The sequence below is a fragment of the Podarcis tiliguerta genome (genome assembly GCF_965153285.1).
Source record: "Podarcis tiliguerta genome assembly, chromosome: 17".
Classification (NCBI taxonomy): domain Eukaryota; kingdom Metazoa; phylum Chordata; class Lepidosauria; order Squamata; family Lacertidae; genus Podarcis; species Podarcis tiliguerta.
In genome coordinates, this window is record NC_139550.1 from 28,483,606 (window position 1) to 28,500,667 (window position 17,062).

A 17,062-nucleotide genomic window follows, 5' to 3' on the forward strand; every position below is an offset into this window, starting at 1 on the left:
AGCCCAGCCATCAATCCTGAAATCTGCAGCAATGTTTCCAAAGTACTTGCACTGAATTTAAAGATATAAGAATGGTATGAAACTAAATGTTTCACTCACTGTATTTAATGGAGTTGCTCTCCAATATTCTGCACACGTGATCTACTTGCTTTGAAATATACAATACATTGTTTTCATGCGAGGTATTCAGATCGTCCTTTTAATATGACAAACTTTGCATCTGGAATCTGAGCAGTTCCCAGGAGCAATGTTATTCTTACTTAGGTACAGCAGAAAACAAGGCACCATTTATAAGCGAGATATATACATGCACACACGTGCTTTCACCCCCCCCCCCTTGACAGTTCTAATGCTTATAATCTCTTAGGACAAGAGATGGAAACTCAACTCCCATCATTTCCTCATTTCAGGTATGATTGGATAATCACCCAAGATTTAGCAAATCAAGGGAACGTAATTGAAAGGGAACAAGGCCCCTAAATCCCTCAATTTGCGGCTGCATTCCGTTTGAGTGCAAGAACAGGCATTCAGTTGGTCGGAGGCATCAGATGCTTCTAAAGGAAAGGGCTTCCTATCAAAAGACCTTTTCTTTAGCACTTTCCTTATCGCTGTTGTTTATCAGACTCATGTTTTCTTCATGGACACCTTGGTAGTCATCATTGTTCCGTGGAAATCAGATGCCACTAAAATATGCTTCTGAATAAGCTCAGCCAGGAGAAAAATAGCTTGATGTATGTACACCCACACAGATAAGCTTGCTATCAAAACATTTTTGAGAGAATAATGGTGCCTTCGATAGCTAGACTCATATTTCCTATTATTGTAGCATTTCGGAATCCATCTGAAGCCTGACATTAAAGACACCTGAGAAGCATTTTGGAGTCAGAGAGACGTGCTGTAAGGGTGCCCTTTCCTGTGGCTGCAGAATTAGATAAAATAACCTTTTGCAGACCTAGTCCCAAAGTTTGGAATGATAGTCAAAGGAAATCCTGAATGAGAGTAAGACCTCCAAGGATGCCACAACACTCCGGCTGCATCTACAGAGATGGGAGAGCCAAACAAGCCCTCATCTAACCACAGATATATACCGTATTTTTTGCTCTATAAGACTCACTTTTTCCCTCCTAAAAAGTAAGGGGAAATGTGTGTGCGTCTTATGGAGCGAATGCAGGCTGCACAGCTATCCCAGAAGCCAGAACAGCAAGAGGGATTGCCGCTTTCACTGTGCAGTGATCCCTCTTGCTGTTCTGGCTCCTGAGATTCAGAATATTTTTTTCCTTGTTTTCCTCCTCCAAAAACTAGGTGCGTCTTGTGATCTGGTGCGTCTTATAGAGCGAAAAATACGGTACTCCTGGGACATCTTCAACACACTTGCCCTGAAGCTGAGATCCCATATTAGCTGGAAACAGTATCTTGCGTGTGGAGGTCCCCAAGCCACCCCTCAAAATAAATCACAAATCACACGTAATTTTTGTTTAAGGTTTTTGGCATAATTTTGGCCACAACTTTATTAAAATACATAATCTGTGAGTGGTTGCTTAGGCATTGGTTATGACTATCTGTCCCCCCGCCTGGGACAGAACTGACTTTCCAAACTCCATCAGAAGCCAGTGAAGGGAAAACAATGTTGGGGATCAGTTGAGCTGAGCGACAGTTCCTCACCGCTCACCCAACCAGCTCCTCAAGACTTGCCGGCCCTGGTCCCATTTCAGGGATTGGACGAAATCGTGGCAAGCCCCAGGATTCCTTTAACGGAATTCCCTTCCACACCACCATTGGAGGGGCAGGCACAGCCTATCCTGACCCCTCCTCCACCAATTTTTATAACCAATGCCTAACCGCAACCTGACAAGTTGTGACGAATTGCTAAGTAGTAGGCAAAAACCAAATGGCACCATCCAATCAGCCAAATGAACAAAATTCCTACCAGGCCCCTGCCCCAATGGCAGACGACCCCATGACAGGCATAGCAAGGTCAACACAGGGCGGGTGGGCAGGTGATCCGATGCACTCAGCGAAACAGAAAGCAAAAGCAGAGTGCCCCCAATATTTAAAGCCTTTGTTCCCACCCACCCAATTTGCAACATGCAATTTGCCCCAGCAACCCAGTCATTCAATTGTTGCTTCAGGCAATAACCATTTAACCTGCCTGGCAACAGAGGGTTGGCCTGGCAGCCCCCACCGCAACATGTGCTCTCATTTTAGGGAGAACACGCTTTACCCCACCAATGCACCAAACAGGAAGATTATCACAAGCATACGGAGACGCTCATCTTCCCATCCAGAACCCGAAAGGTGAGAAAGCTGCCCAGCCACTCTCTTTTCCAGTTTTACCAATGATGTTCCCACAGACGGTTTTGACCCAATCTTAATTTGCTCCTGCAAGAGCATACTAAACTTTGTTGTTTTTACAGAATGTTGCAAAGTCAACCCAGCTGCAGCTTGGCAAACATGACAGATAGCAGTGAGGCAGCTGTCCTAGTAAGTTGCAGCAGGTGGCAGCCTGCCATAAGATTCATGGTTTTCATCTTCTTCTGAGCACCTTGGGGCCTTTTATCATCATTACAGCTGTGAGGAATGGCTTTAAGTTTGGAGAAACACGACTACTCTTTGCATAACACAGTGCTGATACAAATCCTATGGTCTGAAAAGACAGTTAAGCAGGCTTTTGATGGCCATCCTGACAAATCAGGCTGCATGAGAAGGAGAGATGGGAAGCTGCCTTGTTCTATCAACAGAAGAAGATGGATGGTGCATAGGAAGCTAATGATGAGTGAAAGCAACAGTCTTCAGGCGCCTTGAAGGCAAACAAACACACACATACATTATGGCATGAAATCGAGAGTGGATAAACCTAGACAGCATCTTAAAAAGCAGAGACATCACCTTGCCAACAAAGGTCCGTATAGTTAAAGCTATGGTTTTCACAGTAGTGAGTGCTCACTGGAAGGACAGATCCTGAAGCTGAGACTCCAATACTCTGGCCACCTCATGAGAAGAGAAGACTCCCTGAAAAAAACCCTGATGTTGGAAAAGGGCACAAGGAGAAGGGGACGACAGAGGACAAGATGGTTGGACAGCATGAGTTTGACCAAACTGCGGGAGGCAGTAGAAGACAGGAGTGCCTGGCATGCTCTGGTCCATGGGGTCACGAAGAGTCAGACACAGCTGAACAACTAAACAACAACAACAACATTCAGCTCATAGTGGTGAGGAGGAATGAAAGTTCCCCCAAAATATCTGCTTTATATACATTATTTACACAATGGGCTGCACGTGATTGGCTAATTCCGGGATTCTCGTGTAGGCCAATCAGGTTGCGGATTCACTTCCACCTGGAGCTGGATTGGGTGTCTCATGCGGACCAATCATACTGCTGCATTGTTCTAGGACCAATCAGACTGATGCATTTTGGATCCTATTCAACTCAGTACATAACATGGCACAAGCTTTTCTGGACCACAGTCTGTTTCATAAGATGCAGCCTTGAAGGTGAACTAAGGCTCTTTCTTTTAGCTGCAGGATACTAGCTGTAGGGTTAGTGATGACAGTTGGAGAGACAGAAGGATGAGGGGGATCTAGGGCAGCACAAACGGTCCACCCACAAGGTGTGGGGGCCAAGGGGGTGCCTTCCTGCCTCCTTCCCCAAGCCTAGTAAGCACATACCGAGCTTTGGGAAGGAGGTAGGGGGGCTCTCAGACCCTGTCAGAGTCCTCACCCCCCCCCACAAGGATTTTGGCCTCACACAGGCGCCATGGTCTGACTTTATACTTTTCAAGAAGAGTATATAATAGAGAAAAACCAAGAGAGGAAGTTCTTGGTGTGGTGAATGTTAGTGAGCTCTGGGGCTAATCTGTGTGTAGCCCAGCGGTGGAGAGGAATGAGAGGCAGGAGGACTTGAACGTCCAGTATAGTTGAAGCATGAACCAGTAGCAGAACTAACAAGAAGAAGGGGATGTGTTGTTTCAACTCCTAGCCCAAAGCACTGGGATTTGAAAGCTCAGAAAATCATCCCCTCTGATAAGAAGCTATGGATGTCTGCCACAAAGAACCTTGCCCTTTTTTCTTATGTGATACAGTGGTACCTCAGGTTACATACGCTTCAGGTTACATACGCTTCAGGTTACAGACTCCGCTAACCCAGAAATAGTGCTTCAGGTTAAGAACTTTGCTTCAGGATGAGAACAGAAATCGTGCTCCGGCAGCGTGGCGGCAGTGGGAGGCCCCATTAGCTAAAGTGGTGCTTCAGGTTGAGAACAGTTTCAGGTTAAGTACAGACCTCTGGAACGAATTAAGTACTTAACCTGAGGTACTACTGTAGTGTTTTTCCTATGTGGCAAGTGTGAGGGAAGGGGAAATGTTTCAATTTTTGTCAACACATTGACTGCACAGTTTTTAAAATGTCTCAATAGCCCCAAGCCACTTTGGAGGTTCCTGATTCCGTTTGGGGTGACTCAGAGGTATCCCAGTTTCAGACCCTCCAATTGTCCCTATTTTCCAGGGACCTCCCTGATTTAGAGAAGCCATCCCAGTTTCTGATTTGATCCTAGAACATCCCATTTCTCCTTAGGATGTCCCTGTTTTCATCGGAGAAATGTTGGAGGGTATGGAGTTATCCGACCCTTAAGCCGTCTGAAGGCAATCCTGTACAGGAAAGTTTTTTTAATGTTTTATTATGTTTTTATACATATTGAAAGCTGCCTAGAGTGGCTGGGGCAACCCAACAAGATGTGTGGGGTATAAATATCATTATGGAATAGGATGTCCCTATTTTCATTTGAGAAATGTTGGAGGGTCTGCAATTTGGTTCAGGCAAACCTGGAATGTTTCTGATGCAGCCCAGGTCAGTTCAGGATGAGCTCAGTTCCAATGGACCCTTCTAGTCTCCTGCCTTTCCTCCTTGTATTGGGCCCAGTGGCGTAGCGTGGGTTGTCAGCACCCGGGGCAAGGCAAGTAATTTGCGCCCCCTAACCCGTGGATTTTAGCACTGATTTTAGCACTGTGAGTGTGAGCACGCCCCCCCCAGATGTTGCGCCCGGGCCCCCCCTGCACCCCCACGCTACGCCACTGATTGGGCCCAAAGACTTGATAATCCAAGGCTAATTTATGGTGCAACTTGTCTGGGAAAATTAATGAGCAAACGCCTAGATTCTATTTCATCGGAACTGAGAAAGATGGCGTCTGCCATCCGAGGAGGACTTCTGGATGGATTCGGCATAAATAACAGCGTGTGAGGATTAATTGCAAACAAAAGACTTATCAGCTTTTTTAAAAAGGGAGAGCCTTACAAAGTTCACACAGAAGCATAATATTGCTTACTTTAACTCGCCTGTGGAAACATCTCAAAGGCTATTAAGAAGAAAAAGGATAACAACAAGAAGATTGAAAGATGGGACTGGTGCATACTAAAAGCAGCAGAAATATGAGATGATTGGACCCTACTGAACTCGAAGCATGGGAACCCCCAACAAAAATTTATAATTTGGCAAAATATTTGGACTTTATGATACGTATTGGTATAATTTGGAATAATTAGTGTGATATGATTGGATTGTTAAATGGAAAACTTAATAAAAATTATTATTAAAAAAAAACCTTGATAATCCTCTATGAACAAAATACTGCAATATAGAAACACTTTTTAAACAACTACAACAGTATCAAACATGAGTAAGGTACGTGGAAAGCTATAAATTAATTAATTGCACCTCTTTCCTATAGGTTGGTGGAGACCCTATAATGCTTAAACCCCACATTGAGGAAACAGAGAGTGCAAATGCAGCAGCTTTTGTGTCACAACAATTAGAAGTAAGGATGCTACAAGAGGGACAAAAGGAGATGAGGACAAAAGCCAACCCACCATTCATGTGCAAAGTCTGTTTTGTTGTTTTCAGTCACTGTAGTCAAAAGAATTGTTGATCACAGTCACCAGCATTTCACAACAAATAGCATAATTAAATTCCTCAAACACTTCTGCCCATCTCTAATCCTTTTGCACCCACATCCCCTTTGAGAAAAACTGCTCTGCTCCACAGTGTCTGATTTATATTTCATTTGAGAACAGGAAGTAAGGGGATTACAGTTAGGATTAAAACACTTACTCTTTGCAGCATTTTTGTGAGGAATGGCTTCTTAGTTGCCATGGGCACTGCTTAGTGACCCTTAGCCCCCAGATGCAATTCCTCCCCTTGCATTAATGAAATATTTCAATTGGATTCCGAGGAAAACAAATGAATGAAGATATATTCAAAATTCAAGTGTGTACAAAGTAATAAAATTAAAAATTTCCTGTCCCCTTTATACTCTCTCTTGCAGCTTTAACAATGAAATGTGAAATATAATTTTGAAGAAGGGCAACTGGAAACTAAAACTGACATTGAAACGCAGCCCTTGGAATATGAAGAGATGGTACCATAGAAAAGAGAAATACTTTGGACTCAGTGCTCAAAAGGTATAAGCTCTGAAGACACTTTGCCTAACCTGCTGTCATATTGCCTCAAACCTATACAATGCAGAAATGTAATTGATTATTTTTATGGTAAATTTCCTTGAGACGCTGGTATAGAAGGCGAATCAGGACAACTATGATGATTGCATGTTCCGTTCTATTTTATTCCACTTATGAGAAATAAGAAAGATGAAAGGGAGTTTTGTTGCTAAATTTATAAAAGTCCATGCAAAGAGCAATAGCATTATTTTTAGAAAGAAACACATTTAAATAAATTACCAAGGAATAAAAATAAATACCAAGACAAATATTACAAACATCTCTGATGCTTGCTTTTTTGCATGTAGAACCAACAGCTGAAAACTGAAAACTCATAACTACCACCAAAACATAATAACAACCAAACTGATGCTTTGCAAGTTGCATTGCTGCCAGTCCTTCTACTATTTTGCCTGTGTTCCTGTACCATTTTGCTGTGAAAACGTCTGCTAGAATGTCTAGCAGACAAAACCAAGCATCAGTGCCAGACTGAGGGCACTGTTCCCCCTCACAGGGCGCTGAGCCAAGGGGGCACAAAATGGAGATGATCCATTATTGAGAAGCTCCATCTTGGCCTGGCACAGGGTGCCATGTCATGAAAGATTACCAAAGTCCACCCCTGCAAGCACACTGTTGGATCTTTGCAGAAACTATTAGTGTACAATCAGCATTGCCTGGGAGAAACATTGTATAATATAATGAGGAGTGTAAGGAATACACACAGAAAGTGTATTCCAGAGGATACCACCGAAAAGGCCCATTTTCATGAGGTTTCCAGGTGGCAGTTTGCTGCCCATGGTATGGCCAGCAGGGCCTCCTCTGAGGTTTGTCAAGATCCATTTGGCTTTGAAAGACACCTTCGTTTCAAAAGTGGTTTGCCATCATGCAGTGGACGGAGGGCTACTGAGCTGCCGGAGGCAAAGACAAGATGGCACCCCACATGCAGAAGCTGACTTGATTGACAGGTGAGTCTTATTTTAATGCTAGCGATAGCATAGTGTCCTCTACCTTGTTATCTTTCACCGGCAGGTGAAAACGTCCTTATTCCAACAGGCCTGCCTTTAACTTTAAGGGGCTGTTGCTTTGCTGTTTTTATTGTAGTTATTTGCATGTTTTAAACAGATGCTATATATGTATATTGTTTTAATTCTATCAGTGTGGTTTTTTTTAATATCCCCCCATTGTTTTCAGAGGTTCTTGTTTTTATCTATAAGCAGCCTTGAGTGCTGCCAAGGAAAAAGGCAGGATATAAATATATATAAATATTGTCTCCCTGCTTATTTAACTTATATGCAGAATTCATCATGCGAAAGGCTGGGTTGGATGAATCCCAAGCCGGAATTAAGATTGCCGGAAGAAATATCAACAACCTCAGATATGCAGATGACACAACCTTGATGGCAGAAAGTGAGGAGGAATTAAAGAACCTTTTAATAAGGGTAAAAGAGGAGAGCACATGGTCTGAAGCTCAACATCAAAAAAAAACAAAGATCATGGCCACTGGGTCCATCACCTCCTGGCAAATAGAAGGGGAAGAAATGGTGGCAGTGAGAGATTTTACTTTCATGGGCTCCATGATCACTGCAGATGGTGACAGCAGTCAAGAAATTAAGAGACGCCTGCTTCTTGGGAGAAAAGCAATGACAAACCTAGACAGCATCTTAAAAAGCAGAGACATCACCTTGCCAACAAAGGTCCGTATAGTTAAAGCTATGGTTTTCCCAGTGGTGATGTATGGAAGTGAGAGCTGGACCATAAAGAAGACTGATTGCCGAAGAATTGATGCTTTTGAATTATGGTGCTGGAGGAGACTCTTGAGAGTCCCATGGACCGCAAGAAGATCAGACCTATCCATTCTGAAGGAAATCAGCTCTGAGTGCTCACTGGAAGGACAGATCCTGAAGCTGAGGCTCCAATACTTTGGCCGCCTCACGAGAAGAGAAGACTCCCTGGAAAAGACCCTGATGTTGGGAAAGATGGAGGGCAGAAGGAGAAGGGGATGACAGAGGACGAGATGGTTGGACAGTGTTCTCAAAGCTACCAGCATGAGTTTGACCAAACTGCGGGAGGCAGTGGAAGACAGGAGTGCCTGGGGTGCTCTGGTCCATGGGGTCACGAAGAGTCAGACACGACTAAATGTCTAAACAACTAAACAACAACAACAACAACAACAACATAAATAAATAAATAAATAAATAAATAAATAAATGAATAAATATAACAATAACAACTAAACAATAACAACACTCTGCTATGGCTGTAGGCTGTAGGCTTATCTTGGAGGGTGCAGCACAGGCCCCATGGCACTCCCAGCTTGGTTGTCTACCCCCTTGCTGCTGGACCCATGCCCTAGTATCTGCTGTCAGAGGTGGTTGCTTTCCTCTGCCCAATGATAGGACTGGGCCTGTGTGGAGGCAACTGCTGGAGGAACACAACAGCCCCTGGCAAGTAGATCTGGCTTCAAAGTTCTTCGCCTTGCAGTAAGAATCGTTTGAAATAGTAAGGAAAATTATCACTGCAGACCCAGCTAATATCCATTTAATAGATACATCCCCCCCCACCCCAAAAAACCTGCAGCTGTACATGGCATTCAAAACCAGAGCCGTTATGCTTGATACATGCAAACGTTTGTGTTTTAAAATAGCCTGTTCTTGACTGTTCTTGTCCAATCTTATTTACTTTCTGAAGTGATAGCAATTAACGGTAAAAATCGGAAGCCACCCAAGAACTATGGAGTAGAGTAGTTCTTTCCCTGCTAATTGGCAGTCATTCCTGTGTCAAAAAGTTAAGATATTCAGACACTGTGGAGAAATCTCTTTAGCCAACTTGGATAAAGCATTTCTGTTTACAGCCGTTCAACTGGGCCAAACTTGTAGTGAAGGATTCTGTTCTCCCTGGAGTCTTGATTTTCTTTTTTAATTTCTATAAAATCTGCATGCCTGTGAAACCGAGAAAGACAGATGCATCGAGGCATCCCTCAAGGCAGCACACTGACTTTGGCAGTATGTCACCAGATTAAAAATATTCATTGAAATAAATATAGCCAGGGTTGCTATTATATGTTTGCCTCATAGACAGTGGCGAAACTAAAAATAATCGAGTTAGGGAACAAAGATTAATTGCACACAGAGCACAATTACCATGCATCAGGATTATGACACACACTTGCCACTAAAAAATTCAAAAAGCTCGTCTTTATCTATCTTAAGCATGGTTGACATTGACATCAATGATATCCTTGCTCTTTTTAGTTCTCTCTGAACAACATCCGAATGCCAGACACGCTGTTCAACACAGCAAAGATGGCAGCTTCTCTTCCAGCACTGAAAACAATAATCTGAGTCAGTGTGCAGTACAAATAAATCGTCTGGACTCTTTCCATGAAAGCAAATGCTAATGTTTATCTTAGTGTGGTTTTATTAATTTGGCTGTTTAAATGTCTGCAACTTCAAAAAAAATCACAAAGAAACAGTTGGTACCTAATCCTTAAAAGACAGACTTTTAAAAAGTATTGTAAATCACTATTTTGGTTCAATATGATGGCTTGGACTCCAGCTTTGCTCTCACTGGTGGGTCAAGTGGGGAGCTGACTTTGGCTGAGGAATCTTCCTTCACAGAGTGGGAGAGCAGCAGGGAGAAAAGGGTGAAATGGTGAAAAAACTCCTCCTCCACCATCTTCCCAGCAAAATCTCTGAGCTGGATCAAAAGCTTTCTCTGTGGAGAGGAGGAGTTTTTCCATTCATGCACTGCTACGTTTGGATCCAACTTGGTATGACAATTAATTCGAAATTGCAAGTAAATAAGCAACAATGGCAACACATACAGTTTCACATTTTCTTTGGGAAAATGCAGAATTTTCATTCTAATTATAGCAGTTTATCGATTGGGACATGTGAAATAATCAACAAGTACATAGGGCGATTGTGTAGCTATGCATCTTAATGGGAATTTTTGCATTGAGGAACCACCTCTTGCATAGTAATAATTTGAGGAATTACATCAGACGATTTTAAAAGCATGATCCATGGATTGGGTTTTTTAATTATTTTTTATTATGCATACTAATTTCAATAACGTAAATTTTTATAGACTGGTCAGGCACAAGTAAGATCTTCACAATTGAGCACATGTGTGGAAGCCTAGAATTTGAAGATCACCACTCATTCCTACCAAGATCTCTCTGATCAGTCAATGGGGCTTATTGGTGGCTTATTGATAATGCCTTCTTTGCGCCAGATACAAATAAGGAGGGCAAGGTAAAGGTAAAGGTGATCCCTGTCCAGTTGTGGCCGACTCTGGGGTTGCGGCGCTCATCTCGCTTTATTGGCCAAGGGAGCCGGCGTACAGCTTCCGGGTCATGTAGCCAGCATGACTAAGCCGCTTCTGGCGAACCAAAGCAGCGCACAGAAATGCCGTTTACCTTCCTGCCGGAGCGGTACCTATTTATCTACTTGCACTTTGACGTGCTTTCGAACTGCTAGGTGGGCAGGAGCAGGGACCGAGCAACGGGAGCTCACCCGTCACGGGGATTCGAACTGCCAACCTTCTGATCGGCAAGTCCTAGGCTCTGTGGTTTAACCTACAGCGCCACCTGCATCCCCTAGGGAGGGCAAACAGAGAAGCAAATCTTTGCCCAGCTCTAGAAATTTCTTCTTTTGGATATTTGACACAGCTTAATCACAAATATCTTCAAAGTGTAAGATTTCTTACTTAGAATTGCCCAAGAGAATTATGGGACTATCCCATAATTAATCTTTCAAAAGTTTCTGATGTCCTGAGATTAAAGGATAAGGCAGACTATATAATGAACTAAATTAAACAAAAAGTATTCTGACCGCTGCCTAGCTGTGTTGCTGAGTGTCTCCCCTCTGTAAGGAAGCTGGACATTTCATTCTGCTGCTCCCATAGGGCAGCTAAGGAACAAGAGAGCAGCTAATAGGAACAGGAGGGAATCCAGTTTTTTTTAAGGATGTTTTTACGGAATTGGGTATTTATATTCCAGGACCATGATCAGCAGGCAATTGATGTACGCCCCCTTCTGTAAAAAAAGAGGGGGGAGGTCATTGTTAGGGGCTATCATCCAAATGTTGTTGTTGGATACCAGGAGCCTGTACAAGAATTTTCATCCCTTAAGAATGAACGTTCTCCAAATCCATTGGATGGTATTTGCTGTTGATGCTGCCATGTGAATGTGGGATTGTGGACACCTGAAAGTTGCCTTCTTGCAATGACTTGGATTTAGTGCCTCATTTGAAGCCTAGCCTTCAGCATGAAACTAGCACAAATTATGGTGAATTATGGTGTTGGGGGGGACTCCTGAGAGTCCCACGGACTGCAAGAAGATCAAACCTATCCATTCTTAAGGAAGTCAGCCCTGAGTGCTCACTGGAAGGACAGATCGTGAAGCTGAGACTCCAATACTTTGGCCACCTCGTGAGAAGAGAAGACTCCCTGGAAAAGACCCTGATGTTGGGAAAGATGGAGGGCACAAGGAGAAGGGGACGACAGAGGACGAGATGCTTGGATAGTGTTCTTGAAGCTACCAGCATGAGTTTGACCAAACAGCGGGAGGCAGTGGAAGACAGGAGTGCCCGGTGTGCTCTGGTCCATGGGTTCACGAAGAGTTGGACACGACTGAATGACTAAACAACAACAGCACAAAGTGATACAGAAATGTATTCGTAAAAACATTCTGTGGGGTTTAGGTTCATCTGATTGCCTGTTTCCATCTTGTAATATTCTGTTGTGTGACTTTCAGTTCTCTGCTGCTAATTGCCATTTGATCACTTTTTCCCAAGCCTCCTGCCATCCACACCAATTAGCTCCACTTCCCCCTGTTCTGGATCAGAACCAAGCAGGGGCAAAGGGTTGAAATCCCCTGTCCACACATTAATCTGGATCAGTGCTGACAATTTGTCTTTTAGAAAAATCTGATTTAAGGGCACAGATAAAGTATCTGGTGGTTTGGCTCTTCAGTTAGTTAAACTCCGGTGGTTCCGTCTGCCTTACGCCAAGCGACAGTTAATCACTAGGAAACCCTTTGAATTAGCAAAATTTTTTCAGTTATGGTTGGGCTTTATAACCATGCAAATAGACATACGTGATTTTACAGTGCCGGGAAAGGCCCTTACATTTCTCAACAGGGGAGGAGGCCATTAGTCATTGCTTTCAAAAGCAAAAAATTGCTATTTTTTCCTGCAGTCTCCCTGGATGTGGTTTACATTTATTGACCAAATAGTAAGTACATATAGAATGTGGTGCTCACTTTACATTACTACCCAAACCTTGAATCAATTCCCAGAAGGCAAAGGAAAATGCCCTAATGATTAATTAGGATACTGGCAATATCGGAGGAACCACATGCAGACGCAATTACACAAATCCCAGCTGTTCTGGAATCAATGGACATCCTATTGTTGTGGTCAGGTTTTCTCAAAGTAAACAAGGACATGGGCTTCATGGCACATAAACAGACCCTCGCTAATACTTACAATGTGTGCGAGGCAGTTTGAAGGGCAAGTTATATCTCAAGACAGCAAAATAATGTCATTTGGTGTGCAGAGGGGAGATTTAAAAAGAGGATTAGAGGCAGTCAAGCAAGATATATTAAACAAATCCATGACTAACAGGGTGGAACAGCAAAGGGTCTCATTCTATTCAAGTCAACGGTTCCCTAGGGCTGGTGCTATTATCTCACTGTGCTTTTATCACCTTGGAATTTTTATGGTTATTTTTGATGAATTCACATTTTTCTAAAGACTTCTTCTTTTTTTTTTTTACATTAAGCCAATTTTCATTTTTAATTAAAGTCGTAAATAACCTTAATTCTGACTTTAAGGGTTTATTGTTTCTTACATTTTATTATTACGCCAGGAAATATTTCAAATACCAAAACCTGAAGTGAGTTAGTCATCAGAGGTTCTCAAAGACCCCGTAAGTTTACTGTAGCTTATAAATGTTATACATTACAACCTAAAGGCATATTTAAAAACCCTTTTGATCAATGCCACAAATCCTTTTGTGCCCCCCGCCCCCAGCACCACACTTTGTTCAGCAAATGTATTTCCGATTCGGGTTGATAACTTAAAAAAAACACAAAAGTAAACCAAGAATGAAGGTAAACTCTCACACTAAGCATGTGAGGAATAAAAGTGGTCATTTCATTGATTTATTTCCATGCCAGGAAGCTGTGGGGAAGAATAAGGAAGAGACTCAAAGGAGGACAAAGTGATTTCCTCACTCCATTGATCTCTCTCTCCTACTGAGAAGCAACTCGGCTCCTCTCCTCTCCATCAGCATTGGGTACGACTGCATTCTAAAGCAGTAATAAATGATTATTTAGAAATTATGACACAGTTCATAATATTCACAGAATGGAACGTCTGCAGAGGAGGGCAACTAGGATGACCAAGGGTCCAGAAGCCAAGCCTTCTGAAGATCAGGAAGCGAGGAGACTGAGGGGAGACATGAGAGCCCTCTTCAAATATCTGAAGGGCTGTTGCAAGGAGGGTGGAACAAGCTTGTTTTCTCCTGCTCTGGAGGGTAGGACTCGAACCCATGGCTTCAAGTTGCAGGAAATGAGATTCCGACTAGACATAGTCTAGCGGCTGCCGAGACCATATAACACCGGTCTTGAAAGACCTACACAGGCTCCCAGTACATTTCTGAGCACAATTCAAAGTGTTGGTGCTGACCTTTAAAGCCTGAAATGACCTCGGCCCAGTATACCTGAAGGAGCGTCTCCACCTCCATTGTTCTGCCCAGACACTGAGGTCAGCGCCGAGGGCCTTCTGCCGGTTCCCTCGCTACGAGAAGCCAAGTTACAGGGAACCAGGCAGAGGGCCTTCTCGGTAGTGACACCCGCCCTGTAGAACACCCTCCCACCAGATATCAAAGAGAAAAATAACTACCAAACTTTTAGAAGACATCTGAAGGCTGCCCTGTTTAGGGAAGCTTTTAATGTTTAATAGGTTACTGTATTTTAGTGTTTTGCTGGAAGCTGCCCAGAGTGGCTGGGGAAACCCAGCCAGATGGGTGGGGTATAAATAATAATGGTGCCTAGGTTTGTCATTGCTTTTCTCCCAAGAAGCAGGCGTCTCTTAATTTCTTGACTGCTATCACCATCTGCAGTGATCATGGAGCCCAAGAAAGTAAAACCCCTCACTGCCTGCATTTCTTCCCCTTCTATTTGCCAGGAGGTGATGGGCACTGGTCCCATCACTTGGAGGGTAGGTTCTTACAGTTGGATATGGACTCACTGGCAGAGGAGTGCAGGGGGAGCGCATCGCCCCCGGCAGCACGATCCCCAGGGTGCCATCGCAGCTGCCCTCCCCCGCCTGTGCTGGGTGCCCTGCCTCCCCAGGTGGCGTGCCCTGCCCCCGGGACGCGTGCTAGCCCCGCCCCCACCTGTTCTCCGCTACTTTATGGACTGCACCCTTGCATTTGCAGTAATAATAATAATAATAATAATAATAATAATAATAATAATAATAATATAATAATAATAATAATAATAATAATATAATATAATATAATAATAATTGCATTCTGTGTGGACTGCACCCTTGCATTTCCCTTGCATTTGCAGACCACCCCCCTTGCCCTGTTACCTTTTTCCGAGCCTGCTGTTCTTTGGAGGAATGGGCCTTCACATGCTTCCTTAGAGAGCTCGGATCTGTGTATCGTTTGGTGCATCCAGGAATCTGGCAAGCGTAAGGTTTCTGAAGCAAACAGAGGAAAGGTTCTTCAGTCACTTTTTAAGATACATACATATATGTTTCTTTAAAGCCTGTGGGTTTGAGACTCAAACTGTAATGCAATTAACCATAGTGAATAATGCCACAAGCAGAGTGGTCATGACACTGAAAACACAGCTAAGAGATAGAAAGTAAGGAAGACTGGTAAGAAAGAGAAAGGGAACCGTTTGCTTTCTTTCTACAAGTGTCTTTTGTTATTTCATATATTTCATATGAATATCTTTGATAGTTTATTTTTATTTTTAACTGCTTGCTTGCTCATCAGTCTGCATTGCACAATCTACTGCTGGGGGGTGGGAATCAATAGCCGCATGTTGACAAATAGTGAAGTTTTATGTGGGAAGCAATAGGTCAGTTTGGCTGGGTGAGGGCATGGTGGATGCCCATTGGTGCAAAAAGTGACAAAGGCAGGGGTGACTGAATTTCACACACTGATCAAATAAATCATTATCTCCACTTGTACTTACAATTATGTAACCCTCATAGAAACCTTTGGTATAGTCAGAGATTACATTTCTTTAGTGGGCCAGGAAAAGAAGCTGTGGAAAAGTCCCAGACATAGAGATATAGAAGAAACCTGCTTCAGAAGAGAGAAGGAAGGGGAAAGGTTAGTCGGATATGGCAGACAAGAAATCAAAGCAGAAAGCAAACTCTACATTTGAAAGCTTCAAAAATATTGAAGGCTATACAAAGAATCTTCAGGGATTGCTTATTGAGGTTTTTGACTTTAAACACTGATTATAAACATGCACTGCTATCAATACAAGCTTTTAAAAGAACATTAGAGCTTATTGGAAAAAGTTGCGTTTCACCATTGTTTCATTCGCATTACTAGCCAGAATTGTACCATCGTAATTTTGTTCCATTCATCACAATTTCCTTCATGAGCAACAGTTGCCATGCAGGAAGGCATTTGTATAAAGAGTGAAGCACTTTCCCGGGTGTTTTGAAGGCCTGATCTACATGGGTGGCGCTGTGAGTTAAACCACAGAGCCTAGGACTTGCTGATCAGAAGGCCGGCGGTTCGAATCCCCGCGATGGGGTGAGCTCCCATTGCTTGGCCCCTGCAGTTCGAAAGCACGTCAAAGTGCAAGTAGATAAATAGGTACCTCTCCGGCGGGAAGGTAAACAGCGTTTCCATGCGCTGCTCTGGTTCACCAGAAGCGGCTTAGTCATGCTGGCCACATGACCCGGAAGCTGTACACCGGCTCCCTTGGCCTGTAAAGCGAGATGAGTGCCACAACCCCAGAGTCATCCGCGACTGGACCTAATGGTCAGGGGTCCCTTTACCTTTACCTATGCATTTCAACCAATAACTCTTATACTGTACTTAATTATTTATGATATGAGCTGTTTTTTCATGTAGGAAATTGTAATCAACGAAGCATCTTCTGCAAGATGCAAGTGTAAAAACAAAAACAAATTAGCACATATTTTCACCTGCCTTTGGGTGCAGTATTACTCCACAAGCACTGGAAAATCATGGCCGTGAACCAGTTCTTGTCATCTTCAAACAGCCATTTTCTTGGGACCCAAATGAGACTCACAACTCTAATGCAGATGTGCATCCTGATGCACACACACACACACACACACACATTGACAATGGCCTGATTCGTATGTAACAATATGGCATAGTGTGAATGAGCATAGTTGTGCAAAGCGTCCTATTGTGAGCCAAGCCATGCTTTGGCATAACATTGCATCCAAACATAGACTTGGGGTTTCTCTTGCTGTAAACAAACCAGAAGTTGTAGACAAGCTTGTTCGTGGTTTACCAGTTATGATTTAATTTGGGGAGGCAACCCATGAGCCTCGG

General features: G+C 43.2%; 1 protein-coding gene across 6 annotated transcripts in view; it reads right to left on the reverse strand.

Moving 5' to 3' along the window:
- The window catches only part of GLIS3 (GLIS family zinc finger 3), a 171,597-nt gene that overhangs the window by 45,373 nt on the left and 109,162 nt on the right, over window positions 1–17,062 (reverse strand). For all 6 annotated transcript variants that reach the window (XM_083419662.1, XM_083419661.1, XM_083419665.1 and 3 more), the window contains one exon: window positions 15,097–15,207. In XM_083419662.1, the coding sequence (XP_083275788.1) occupies window positions 15,097–15,207 (111 nt within the window). The remainder of the gene's footprint in view (window positions 1–15,096; window positions 15,208–17,062) is intronic.